The 13853-nt window shown below is 41.6% G+C and overlaps 1 protein-coding gene across 2 annotated transcripts in view; it reads left to right on the forward strand.

Annotated features, from left to right (window-relative positions):
* The window catches only part of LOC131690936 (cyclin-dependent kinase 14), a 438487-nt gene that overhangs the window by 416616 nt on the left and 8018 nt on the right, over window positions 1–13853 (forward strand). For both annotated transcript variants that reach the window (XM_058977020.1, XM_058977021.1), the window contains 3 exons: window positions 1006–1267; window positions 1329–1541; window positions 1603–1782. In XM_058977020.1, the coding sequence (XP_058833003.1) occupies window positions 1006–1267; window positions 1329–1541; window positions 1603–1782 (655 nt within the window). The remainder of the gene's footprint in view (window positions 1–1005; window positions 1268–1328; window positions 1542–1602; window positions 1783–13853) is intronic.

Below are 13853 nucleotides of genomic sequence, written 5' to 3' on the forward strand. Positions count from 1 at the left end.
CATTTTAGTCAAATGACCGTCAGAAAACAACACAGACTCAAAATTTATCATGAGAAATTCGTCGAAAATTGAGAGATATTCAATTTAATCAAATATAAACAATACTCCTCATAGTTGGCTATCTGCAGCTTAAATTTCTTATTCGTATTAATACAACAAATGAAAAATTTCTGAATCTTCAGAAGTCGGCTGCCCAGCGAAATTATTACATGATAATGCTATCGGCACACTTACTAACAAATTTCCCCTTGTCGTGATTCCACATGAGGATATGCAGAGGATTTTTCGGTTACTAGCAGCAACATGTATTAGACTCACATTCTTTCCTTCCCCAGTAGATATACATGTTAGCACGTGTTACCACGAATTTATAAACACGGTGTCAAGTGCAGTCATACAAACGCCCGTTCCCACACGAACATCAATCGGTCACGTCCCAAAGCATCTCTTACTCTTGGTCCTAGGAGCCTATGTCCACGCTTTCAATTGAATCAACCTCAACAAATACGCTCATATTCACAAGACAACATGTTTCAGAGCGATATTGTCCGGATTTGTAGTGATTGGCACTTACGTCAAAAACCAAAAAAAAATGAAATATTTGTTTACGAGATTCTCCCAATTAAAATAAAAAAGTACATCGGAAGATTTACGAATAATTTACAACATGTAGGGTAATTTCTTGGTCGTCGACTTTAAGTTAATCCTCGCCCTAGCTGCCTGAGTAAAATTGAGGAAAAAACGCGTGCGGTGCGATCACAAGGACCCTCAGATTGGGAAACCCCGTGTGGGCATTTCTCAGAAACAGAATAAAAGTATAACAATTTTCGACAGCAGTTTCTTTATTAATTGATACATCTATTTCAGCTTTTTCCTAATACATTCGATTTTTCGATTGAGCGATTTCATTATTCATGTATTTTTAGTCCAATTCGCGTTCGTAAAGATACATACTAAAAGATTTTAACTTATCTATTAATAATTGTGTTTCTTTCACCACTACAGAATACCGACCTCTCGCAGTACATGGAACGGCATCCGGGTGGCCTGGACCACCGAAACGTGCGGTTGTTTCTTTTTCAGCTTCTGCGCGGGCTCTCCTATTGCCATAAAAGACGTGTCCTGCACCGGGACGTGAAGCCGCAGAACCTACTCATTAGCGAAATGGGTGAATTAAAGCTGGCCGACTTCGGACTGGCCCGTGCCAAGAGTGTTCCCAGTCACACGTACTCGCACGAAGTGGTCACACTGTGGTACCGACCGCCAGGTAAGAGCTCTTCGTTTTTCATAGCGGCTTTTTATTTATGTGATTAACGCTCTTTTTGCAGACGTACTACTAGGCAGCACCGAGTACTCGACCTCCCTGGACATGTGGGGAGTCGGATGCATATTCGTCGAGATGATCACCGGCATGCCAACGTTCCCCGGTATCCGGGATACGTACGACCAGCTGGACAAAATCTTCAAGATTCTCGGTACACCGACGGAAGATTCGTGGCCAGGCGTGACGCATTTACCAGGTTATAAACTACATATGCTAGGTAATTGATAATACTATAGTTCCATTTCGGCTGAACGTTCTTTGACTGGCGTTTCTTTCAGGTTTCTTCAAGCCCCGCAAGCTAGGTTTAAGTTTTCCCCGCCTGTACGATATTATCGAAGGTGAGACTATGGCAAGTGCGTTACTTCAGCTGAACCCGGACAACCGGATAAGTGCGGAGGATGCGCTGCGACATCCGTATTTTGCTCCGTTGCCAAAAAAATTATACGAACTGCCGGATGGTAAGTTGAATTGTGATTGTTTTGCATTCGAAGTGTTCGATATTCAAATGCGGTAAATATATAGTAGAATATTTGATGGTATCATTTGTTCAGTCTGGGAATTAGTTTTCGGCATCTTGGGGAAAGTGAGGCGATATATCTGTAACAAAACGAACAAGTAACGCCAAATGTATCAATAGAAGGTAACCGATTCTTCAAACGTACTTATCAAACGAGCTGTAGAGTTTTCAAAATCATTGAAAACAACCATTGGATGTAACGATCGTCCCAAAGGGGGTAACCCACATTTTTTTCATTTTTTACAGGAAACGGAAAACTGGGGCGTCAGCTAGAAAAATATTCCACAAACGTACTAATAGTTTTTTAGAAAACGTTCAAAAGTTTTAATTATTTTTGAAAGAGTCTTTAACCTTCGAGTACTCGCGTTGTTGCACTTTGTGCAGGGTGCTCCAGCTGGATGTATCCTTTTTCAAAATTGAACAACTCCGCCGTTTTCCAACCGATTTTCACAAGTAAATAAGTGTTTTTTAGGATATTTTATGCCATTTATTATGAACTAGGTTTAGAATACAACGTCGATAAATGACCACCCCCATTTGATTAAAAACAGCTCTTTTGCGGGCATTTTTCATGATATTGGACAACATTTCGGGTCTAATCGCAACAATTTCAGCTCGCATATTAGCTTTGAGTTCGTCAAGGTTCTTAGCTTTTCTAGAATAAACTTTACTTTTCAAGTAACCCCACAGGAAAAAGTCTGATACCGTTAAATCCGGAGAACGATCACCATTTTTTTAGACAACGCGTCCTGGGAATTTGCTCAGCAAGAACTTGATTGTAGCGGCTGCGGTGTGGCATGGTGCCCCGTTTTGTTCAAAATGGAAGTTTTTCAGACCTTTTAGTGAATTTGTGGACAGACAAAGTGCGCCAAAATCCAACGGTAGCGTGCGCCGTCGATGAAAAAATAAGGACCAATGATTATTCCGGCCTAAACACCCTAGTAACAATTGTGGTTTTATGATAGTTTTATAGCCACTGATAAAACTTAGATTGCACTTGTAGCGTGCCATAAAACTTCAATTGTTACTTGGGCGGTTACGCTACGATTTCAGCGCGTTCTTTTGGTGCAAATCGACTAAATGACGTTTCAGAATTGTGTTTATCTGTCAAAATCGGCTGGAAAATGGCGGAGTTGTTCAATGTTGAAATAGGATACATCCAGATGGCGCACTCTGTACAACCTTTTCGGATTTTCCAGTGTAGCAATGACATTTATCAATGCCAAACCACTGTGTATTCCTTAGATAACATGTTCTGGGCATGATATAATCATTTTTGTAAGCAGAAACACCTTAAGTGCAACAATAAAATCTGTAATTGTTTGTTAAGATCATGTATATAGAATGCCCGATTTTGTGATCTTGTTCATGTAGAGGTTCGTTCTCTACGGCACATTTGCTCAGGAGATCAACAGCTAGCCTGTGGAAGCCCAAATAGTTTGAAATGAAATTCTGCCGGTAGGTAGAGCCTGTGAGCACGTTATTTTTCAGTTTACTGTATCTCAAGATTCAGATTTTTAGAAAGTTTTTGTCTTCGACGAAATTACTTAGAAAGTCAAAAACTACGAGCTTTTTTTCACAGTACTGCCAGTAGGCGGTCCCAGTGAGCGTGTCATTTTTGAACTGCTGTATCTCAATTTCCCATATTTTTGCTGGTCACCTGCTCATGGGATCAAAACGAGGTATATAATCCATAATCACGTATACTGCCGTTTTGCGCATATTTGTCCCATGTTCTACGAGATTCCCTATATACATGGGACAATTATGTATATAACGACAGATGGGGAACATGGGGAGACTTGACCAGGTTTTCAGTTAGACCTACGTAAATCTCTAAAAAAAATCAATATCAAAACTCGTTGAAATGTAATGTGCAAAAGTATTGTGCATATGCATGATTTTCTGCAGAATAGTTAATTTACTTTTTCGAAAGTTATAAAAGTTTTTCTGTGATCGTTTTTTCTGGTCAAGTCTCCCCATCACGGGGAGACTTGACCAAGGCGTGAGAAGACTTGACCAAGAGAATTTGGAATGTCAGAAAAAATAATGGCATAAAACATATTGGAATCATTTTTTCCATATTTTCGAGGTCCTTCGTACCAGTAAAAAATAAAAATGGATCGCATTTCATGAATTTTAAAATTTGTTAATGCATTTCCATTTTGGGATTAACTGTACTGATTACATTGCATGTTCTCACGGCACGCAAGCAGTATATAACTACTAACTTTGTGGACTAGTACTATAAAGACTGGTGTTTAAGGTGGGATTTTTTATGACGTGATTAATTTTAACAGTAGGTACCACAGATTAGTAAATATCAGGAATTTTGTATCTTTCTTCAGCTTTTTGTCGCTTTGTCAAGTCTTCCCATAAAATCTTGGTCAAGTCTCCCCAACATTAGTTCTTATGTTCAATCTCGGACTAATTTTATTAATACCTATTCCAATTTTTCCGATTAATGTAGAATCATTTTACTACTTCATAAGGAATTACATGGTACATGGGTTCAATAATAAACAAATATTTACTCTAGGAGAAATGTCCATTCAAAGTTTGATAAAGAATTACACCATTTAACGCAAATTCATGAATTACGGAATATTTTCTATTGGATTATATTGGTCATTGTCTGTTGTTGTTTCGGGAAGCACATCGACGCTCTGATTTTTTGCCTTTTCTGAGGTGATAAACTACTTTGTGTTTTCGGACCCACGAAATATTTAGTTGCTGACATCCGGATCATACGAGGCACCAGTTAGTTTGGAATGATCCTAGTGAAAACGTCCGCAATTATAATTCAAAAGTGAACTGAAAACCGACTGCATCTATCACTCATTACTGGCCGGCTTTGTGTTGTTGTATACCAACGAATACGTATTGCGATGAGCTGCCACAAGTGTTCTTTACCTATTGTTGGTGGTGAACTGTACGCGATGTGTGAGGGCCGATGTAAGCAAGGTTTTCACGCCCAGTGTGTTGGACTTGGTGAAATGAATATTTACAGCCTCAGCAAGAATTTAATATGGCTTTGTGACGAATGTCTGTGTTTTTTCCACAAGACGCGGTATGTGGTTGAGCCTTCCAGTCCACCAAAGCAGATGGAGGAGCAAATAAAATGCATGAACGATAAAATTACCCTAATATACAACGCTCTCTCGTTGAACGAACAACCAAACTCTCATGCTGAACGTAACTCTACGCCAGTTTCGATTACGCGGAAAGCAATGGAATCGAATGTAAGCAGTATTCACCGATCTGTTGTTCCAGATCTGACCGACTCGCTGCAGGAAGGAAAAAAGTTCGCTCTATTCCTTACGAACATTGACGGGTGTGCAACTGAAAGTGATGTTAGCTGTATGGTATCTGAGTCGCTAAGCCTTACTGAGGTCGATGAGGTGGAAGTTAAAAAGTTAGTACCCAAATGGAAGAACTGCGAAACTCTTGACTTTGCATCATTTAAAGTCGTCGTATGCGAGAAATGGAAATCGGTAGCAATGAAAAATTCTACTTGGCCTCCGGGAGTGAAACACCGAGAATTCATCAGTTTACGCAACTCAACATGGAAACCTGCCTATTGGGAATCAACTCGCTTATAATTCTAGGCAACAAGTGAATTGTTTTTCTTATTGTGCTGAGTTGTTTTGAATGAATTGTAACGTCGTTAATGTTGTTAATGTTTACAATATGTTGTAGAGTATTATAAAATTTGTTCATTGTTTGTCTGTTGAATATGATACCAACTGGAGCTCTCGAAAGACTGTTGACATACACGTAAGATTTGTAACCTTCGACAAGGTTCCACCTTAAAGTAATGACTGGGTGTCAGTATTGCTATAAAAACATTGTCGTTAAATGTAAAATACACGCAAGAAAAAGATATTTTTATATAAAGATAATGGTACAATTAAATTAATTACGAGTCCCAACAATAAATTGAACAAGTTGCATTTCATTTCAGTTAAATACTCGTGAATATGTGGGTCGTCGCAACGTCGGTTTTGAAAAAAAAAAACACACTTCAAAACTCAGACAGAACGGTAAAAAGAGCCGTTGTACCGTCAAGTGAGACCACTCATGCATTCACAAGTAAAAGGCATCCGTATTAGTGTTTCGCCACCATGCCCATTTGAGAAAAAACCCAAACTCTCATAAACGAGCAGAGCGACAAAAATATTTGATGTGTCGTCAAGTGGGGCCATTCACTAATACGGACAGCCAATCAGGAGCTAGCTAGGTGAATTAATCCCTTCGAAATTCGAAGCTGTGCAAGAATAGGGATGCTAGGCGACTCGCTGGTTGTATGCGTATCGAAGTAGCCGAGTTCACAACCCGCAAACGAAGCTACGCCTGATGATCGGGCGGGAAGATGATCGCGTGTTCTGCCGAGCCACCGTTTGCAGCCGAATGAAGGCTATACCTTTGCGCCAGCACCCGAAGGGCAACCGCCCGAGTGAATCCCTCAGGCTATATAAGCTCCTGTACCACATGGTTAAGCTCTCTTATTTCCTGAGTCCGTGAAAGCCACATAGTGAATTAAATTCGACAGTTTATTAAAGATATATAATTATCTTAGCTATTTGGTTCCGGAAGCCGTTACAATTCCCGGAACTTTAGAAATCGGCACAGTTATCCGCCGTAAGTTCGAAGTGACAATATTTGCACATAGTTTGAGTGAATAAAGTGACTCTCGGTGCTGGAAAATCTGGACCTCCCGTCAGCCAAAATTAAGGCCAGATTCTTCCGAAGAATAGTGGCAGCGGCTCAGAAGTGTCGAACGGTCGTCCGTCAACATACGACCACGTTTACCTGAGTGAAGCCAACGGAAGGCCGGAGGAAGTTCCCGGCGAAAAAGTTGTTCAAGCAAGCCACGCGGTAAGACAGCGACGAAGACCGGTGGCCATCGGCCGGCGGAACACGCCGACAGCACCAGCAGCAGCAACACGTGGAAGCAGCCATCGTCGACGAATCAACGCAGTGACCAGTGAGTTAATAAAAGTTTTCTCATTCCTCGTTTCAATAAATAGTAGTTTCTTTTAAATTAAATTGGTTGTTGGACTTTTCTGTTTGCCACATTTCTTGCGAGCGCCTTTGAAATTGTTTTCAGGTTGAGACCAAATCCGGGTTAGAGTGTTCAGGTGAGTTTTCCCTAACGCGGTTGCCGACCCTGTGAAGCTATAGAGGGTCTCGTTACTGGGCTAGCCGGCCATTAGTTACAATTGGCGATCCTACGGAATAGAAAAATTCTGGCCTCACCAGAATTTTTCCCGCGTTTAGGGGAGACTCACGAATCCTCCGAAGTTTTCGTGATTTGGTAAATTTTTCGGCTTTGCGTTTTACATTTCATTTGTGGTTTAACAGAATAGTCCGTTTGATTCAATTTCAATAGACCGAATTTAGTGCAAAAAAAACAGCACACGCGGCAAATATCGTTCTCGGATCAAAAGCGATCGAAACCTATTGTTCAAAGAAGTGTGACACAATTTTCATTTGCCTTATTAGACACTGTTTGTCGATTATCACCGCTGCTAATTTGAGATAGGCTGCTGTAACGTATATCAGCGATCGTTTGGTGACCGAGTTTGGCTTGGTGGCTGGTGATTAGAAATTTATACTGATTTCGATTTCAATTATCATTCCTACACAATGGATATAGGTAGTAGCGTGATTGCAAATGTGTTCGATTTGCGAAAACGTTTTCATGATCTTCGCGTTGATTTCCTCAACGAAGACGAATTAGATTACGAGTTGAACGTTAGAGGTATCATTTGCGAAGTTGGCGCCCAAATGATAAGAAAGAGGGGAAATCTCAGGGAAGCATTGAAACGTGAACGGGATCTCGGGGAAGATCAGGAAGCTTTAGTTTCAATTAAATGCGAGTTTGACCCTCAATTAGATTTTGACTTGTGTGTGGAAAAGTTTAATCAGGTAAAAGATTACTTAGTGGGTATTTCGCAACCTCCTCCACCACGTTGTCAGTCCACATTGTTGCACTTAGGAGTGCGTTTGTATAGGTTGCTTAGCCGCGTAAGCGAGGATAATAGAAATCAAATTAAAGATTTAATCGTAGGAGTGATTGGATGGCTAAATATGTATTTTTATCGTAAGCGAACCCACATGGCGGATCAGCAAAATTTTGAGGTAGATTTAACTAATCTTTTCGCCACATGTTAACGCCGACCCGAAAGAGGATAGTGATTCGGAGGTTCGAGATGAAAATCAGGAACAAGAAGCCAGTTTATTGAATAGAACAGATTACGATTTGATTCAATGCTTGCAGAGGTTAGGAATTTATGATACCGCTTCTCAGTCAGGGGATACGAAAAAAGACTTTCGTGACGCAATGCTCACTCTAGAGCATGAGATTTATTCATTGCGTAGGTACAGGGAGGCTAACAAGAGGGCTTTATCGGGTAATATTGTATCGCAGGTACCATTGATTACACCAGGTTCGAGCTCAGCCACGGTTAGTTGCGTATCTACCACCACGGTAACTGCCAGATATAATTCGCTCTACCCTGGGACGACAGTTGTGAATTCTAATATTACTCCAAGAGTTGTTCCGACAACCAGCATGGTAAATCCCGCACTGGTGACGTCGATCCCATCATTTAGTGTGCCATATTCTTACCCACCTGTTACAGTTCCTTTCACGGTATCTTCATACTATAGCGGATATCCCAATAATTCTGCGGGAAGTTTCAATTTTCCTGCATACTCGACTGCATATTCGATACCGTTTTCTACAGCACCAAACTACCACCCTAGTCTGTACAATTATCAGTATGGTTACAATCCGTCTATGCAATTTAACTCCACATACCAACCAAACCCATTTTCTCAGACACAAATACCTATTCCAGCGGCAACAACAGCGCCGTTTATGACTGGCCAGTATGGTGCAGTCCCAATAGTTTCAAATAATTTCTCGGTTCCGAACAGACCATCGTATAATTTCAAGTCGCTGCCGGTTTCTAAATGGAAGCTGGAAAAGTATGCTGGCACCGACCAAGGCAGCAACCTCAACGAATTCCTGGTGCTGGTTCAACAATTATCATTGTCTGAGAGAATCTCGGAAGAAGAATTGTTTGATTCAGCGTTCCATCTTTTCACAGGACCTGCATTAAATTGGTATATGTCCATAAGTTCCAAGGGACTTCTCAGAAATTGGGAGCACTTAGTTGATGAGCTTCGGAAAACTTTTGTGCACCCAGAATTAGATTCTCTGGTGCGTTCAAGAATTTATCAGAGACGTCAGCAACGTTCTGAAACATTTCAAGATTATTATTTTGATATGGAAAAACTTTTTAGATCTATGACAGCTCAAATGAGCGATACAGAAAAATTAGACGTCCTCAAACGCAACATGCGGGGCGACTACAAAAAACTTCTACTTTGGACGCCCACTGACACGCTTCAACTACTTGAAAGCGCAGGTCGACAAATAGACGCGTCCAACTTTTCTCTATATAATAAAATGTTTGGTTCTGAGAAGTCGGTGAACGTTGTAACCCAAATTGAACAATTGAAGCCTGAAAACAAAAATTTAAACACCCGGTTAAAGCCCAATCATATGCAGGATTCCACAAAACAAATAAACGGGAATAATAAAGCGAACAAAGACCGAGGCGATAGGGAAACCAACTCAAAACACCCAGCAGCTATTAAGAACCAAAAGGGGAAAGAAATTGATCCACAGGAGGGAATCTCTCGGCCAACTCGTTCACTGGACACACTAGTGGCAGCTCACGTGCCACCAGATGTAAATCAGTGTTTGTTTTGCCGCTATTCCAATCACTCGCTTGAACAGTGTCGTTCAGCGAAAGGATTGATCTGTAGAATTTGTGGTTTCAAGGGATTTGATACCCAGCATTGTCCCTATTGTTTAAAAAAACGGACAACGTGCGGCCGAAAATCGCCGGTCGTCAACGCTGTCCGCGTAAATTCTTTCTCTTACGAGACTACTCTTGCTGATTATTGGGAACCTACTATCGATGCAATGTATATTCCAAAAGAACCTCAGATTTTAGAAATTTCATTTTCAAACCCCAACGATAATCGGCCATATGCTCAAATAAAGCTGTACGATCTAAACATGAAGGCGTTACTAGATTCAGGCAGCAACGTGTCTCTGATCAGTGATATTACTTACAAAAAGTTAGGAAGTCCTATAATAAGGGCTGTTCAAACCCCTATGGAAGTTCGGACCGCGAGTGGAACACCGTTGAATGTTTTAGGCAAACTGTACATTCCATTCACCTTCGAAAACAAAATCCAAATTATTCCTACTTTAGTTATAGAAAACCTAGCTTTGGGGTGTATTTTGGGTATGGACTTTTGGAAAAGGTTTGATATCCAGCCAGTTCAGACCTGTTCAATAAGTGCAGAAGAACTTAAAAATCAAGATACGGGTTTAGATGTACAATCAACCCGATCCCATCTATCGGACAATGAGATAAATCAGCTCGAAGAGGTAAAGGCTTGTTTCAAGATAGCCATTCCAAACCAGCTATCATTGTGCCCATTGACTGAGCATCATATAATAATTAAGGACGAATGGAAAAATATTCCAGCGCCCCGCCAATACCCTTATACTCTCTCACCCAAAGTGCAACAAAAAGTTGCGGATGAGCTAGATCGCCTACTACAAACCGAGATCATAGAACGATGCCATTCAGACTGGTCATCGAACGTGGTGCCAGTAATCAAGCCTTCGGGAAAGGTTCGGTTGTGTCTCGATGCGCGCAAAATCAATGAACGCACCGTACGTGACGCCTACCCTTTACCCCACCCAGGGAGAATTTTAAGTCAGTTACCTAAAGCTCGATATCTTAGTACTATCGATTTATCTGAAGCATTTTTGCAAATACCACTAGCCAAGAATTCCCGTCGGTTTACTGCTTTCAGTATCCAGGGCAAAGGCATGTTTCAGTTTACCAGACTACCCTTTGGGTTGGTAAACAGTCCGGCAACCCTATCCCGGTTAATGGATCAAGTTCTGGGCCATGGGGAACTGGAGCCGCACGTGTTCGTCTACCTTGACGATATAGTCATAGTGACAGAAACATTCGAAGAACACGTGCGGTTACTGAAGGAAGTCGCACGCCGATTGGCTTTGGCGAATCTTGCTATTAATTTAGAGAAATCTCACTTTGGGGTACATGAACTTTCGTTTTTGGGATACTTGTTGTCCACGGAAGGCTTGCGTCCCAACCCTGAGAAAATACGGGCCATTGTCGAGTATGACAGACCGAATACCGTAACAAAGTTACGCAGATTTCTTGGTATGTGTAACTACTACCGTAGATTTATCGAGGATTTCAGTGGGACAACATCTCCTTTAACTGACCTCTTGAAGACCAAAAGCAAAATTCTGAGCTGGAATGAGACGGCCGAGGATGCGTTTTGCCAAATTAAAGAAAGGTTAATTTCGGCGCCTATTCTGGTTAGCCCTGATTTTACCAAAGAATTTTGCATCCAAACGGATGCCAGCGATGTAGCAGTAGCTGGCATTCTCACGCAGGAACACGAAGGTTCTGAGAGGGTAATAGCCTATTTTTCCCATAAGCTAACCACCCCACAACGCAACTACCATGCCTGCGAAAAAGAAACACTCGCAGCGTTGCTAGCAATCGAAGCATTTAGAGGGTATGTCGAAGGGAGCCACTTTAAGTTGGTCACCGATTCCTCGGCCCTGTCACATATCATGACCACTAAATGGAAAACAGCATCCCGATGTAGCAGATGGTGTCTGACATTGCAACAATACGATGTAAACATTGTACATCGTAAGGGTAAAGACAATGTTGTCCCTGACGCACTGTCTCGAAGTACTGCTGTAGTCACGGCCAAACCGTCCTCCCAGTGGTATGAAACTACAATGGAACAAGTTAGAAGTTCGCCTGACGATTTTGTAGATTTCCGCATAGACGGGGACAAGCTTTTGAAATTTGTTTCAACGCCAAATCTCCCCTATGATCACCGTTATGAATGGAAAATAGTTCCCGCCCCAGACGAGCGGGAAGCTATAATCCAAGAGAATCATGACGCCGCAATGCATCTTGGCGTCGACAAAACGGTGAGTCGTATAAAGCAACGATTCTACTGGCCAAAACTTGCCACCGAGGTTCAGGAATATATTCGGCATTGCAATGTCTGTAAGGAGGTAAAAGGTGCCGCCGCACCTGTGGTTCCACTTATGGGAGAGCAAAGAATTACTCACCACCCATGGCAAATTATTGCAATGGACTTTGTAGGTCCGTTACCTAGAAGTAAAAAGGGGTTTCAACATATTCTAGTCATATTAGATCTCTTCAGCAAATGGATCATGTTAACACCCATACGCAAAATAGATAGTGGCGTTTTATGTACGACCATACGTGATCAATGGTTCTTTCGAAACTCCACACCCGAAGTTATCATAACAGATAACGCCTCTTGTTTTCTTTCAAAAGAGTTCAAAGCCCTCTTAGAACGATTCAACATAAGGCACTGGCTTAATGCTAAGTACCATTCGCAAGCCAACCCTGTAGAAAGGGTAAACCGCACCGTAAATGCAGCTATTCGCACCTACGTTAGGGAGGATCAAAGGTTGTGGGATACGAAGTTGGCAGAAATAGAAACAATACTCAATTCGTCCGTCCACTCAGTTACACAGTTTACCCCTTTCTTTGTCACTCACGGCCACGAGATATTTGTGAAAGGTTCGGATCACCGTAAAGGGTCGGATTCAGCAGAACAGGGCGAAGTAGCACAGAAGGATATGTTTGATAGCATCTATGATCTAGTGCAGAAAAATCTTAGGGAGGCCCACACGTCTTGTCAAAACCGGTACAACCTACGACACCGGAGGCACGCACAATCATTTCAGGTGGGTCAATTAATATACCATCGAAACATGAAACAATCTAGCGCCATCAACAACTACAACGCGAAATATGGGGCGATGTATTTACCCGGGCGCATTATTTCCAAGATCGGTTCCTCGTCGTATGAAATCGAGAACATGGAAGGAAAGTCTTTAGGGGTGTGGCCCGCCGCACACTTAAAACCTGCATAGTATTTATTCACTTAATAAGATTATAATATTCCATCCCGGGGCTGCATGCGACATCTCGACCTTCAAAACTGGATCCGTTCAGTCCTGTCCATTCATCGCGGTGCAATCGTTCTAGCATCACGAAACAAAGAAAATCTGTAGGTATATTTAGAGCGATGGAATATTCACTACAAACCTCTGATTCGGCCGATTCCACTGGGTTTCGGTAGTAATCGGACCGAAAACGTGCCACTCCATCGGTAGGGACTTGACTTTCCCAGGAAAATTGAAGAATTTTCCTGTTTTTATGCATTTTTACTTGAAATTTAGCAGCAGCAAAAAAAAACACAGCTTTGTTGTGAAGGTTAATTACTTGCAATGATAAGCGGGTGCGTTCGCATTAATTTCGATATCGAAAATTGCGACTCGCATATGATGGAAAGTTGAATGCAAGTTAAATTTTATGCGATGATTCAGGCTTGGTTGTGAACAAGTTAAATAGCATGGGAATTCGCTGGAGACCAGAGGCCAAGTGCCGATGAAGGTCAGTAAAAGGCTAAGGGCCTCCAAACTGAGATGTAGTCGATGACCGACGATGATCATATATGACCCCGAACGTCCCCATAACAGTTTCCAACCATCGCTTGAGGAAGTATTAACATCGGAAAGTTGAGGTAGACTTTAGCCTCATCTTAAGGGTTCAAGAACTGATAGTCTAGAACCAAACCAGTGTAAATAAGTGTGTACAGTTAGTAGTAAATAGGAAAGTAGAGAATAATAGGATGAAAGAGTGAGCGTGAATGGATGAGAGAAAGTGATAGTAGTGGGGATCCCGATTGAATGAGAATAATGAACGAGTACTCTGTAAATAGGATGTTGATAGGATAGGAGTGTATAGGGATGAGAATTTTCTTCGACGAATGAGGGAGTTAATCACGACTAATCGAGAGAGCAAGTTTCTGGATTAAGGC

Source organism: Topomyia yanbarensis, chromosome 3 (assembly GCF_030247195.1).
Source record: "Topomyia yanbarensis strain Yona2022 chromosome 3, ASM3024719v1, whole genome shotgun sequence".
NCBI lineage: Eukaryota > Metazoa > Arthropoda > Insecta > Diptera > Culicidae > Topomyia > Topomyia yanbarensis.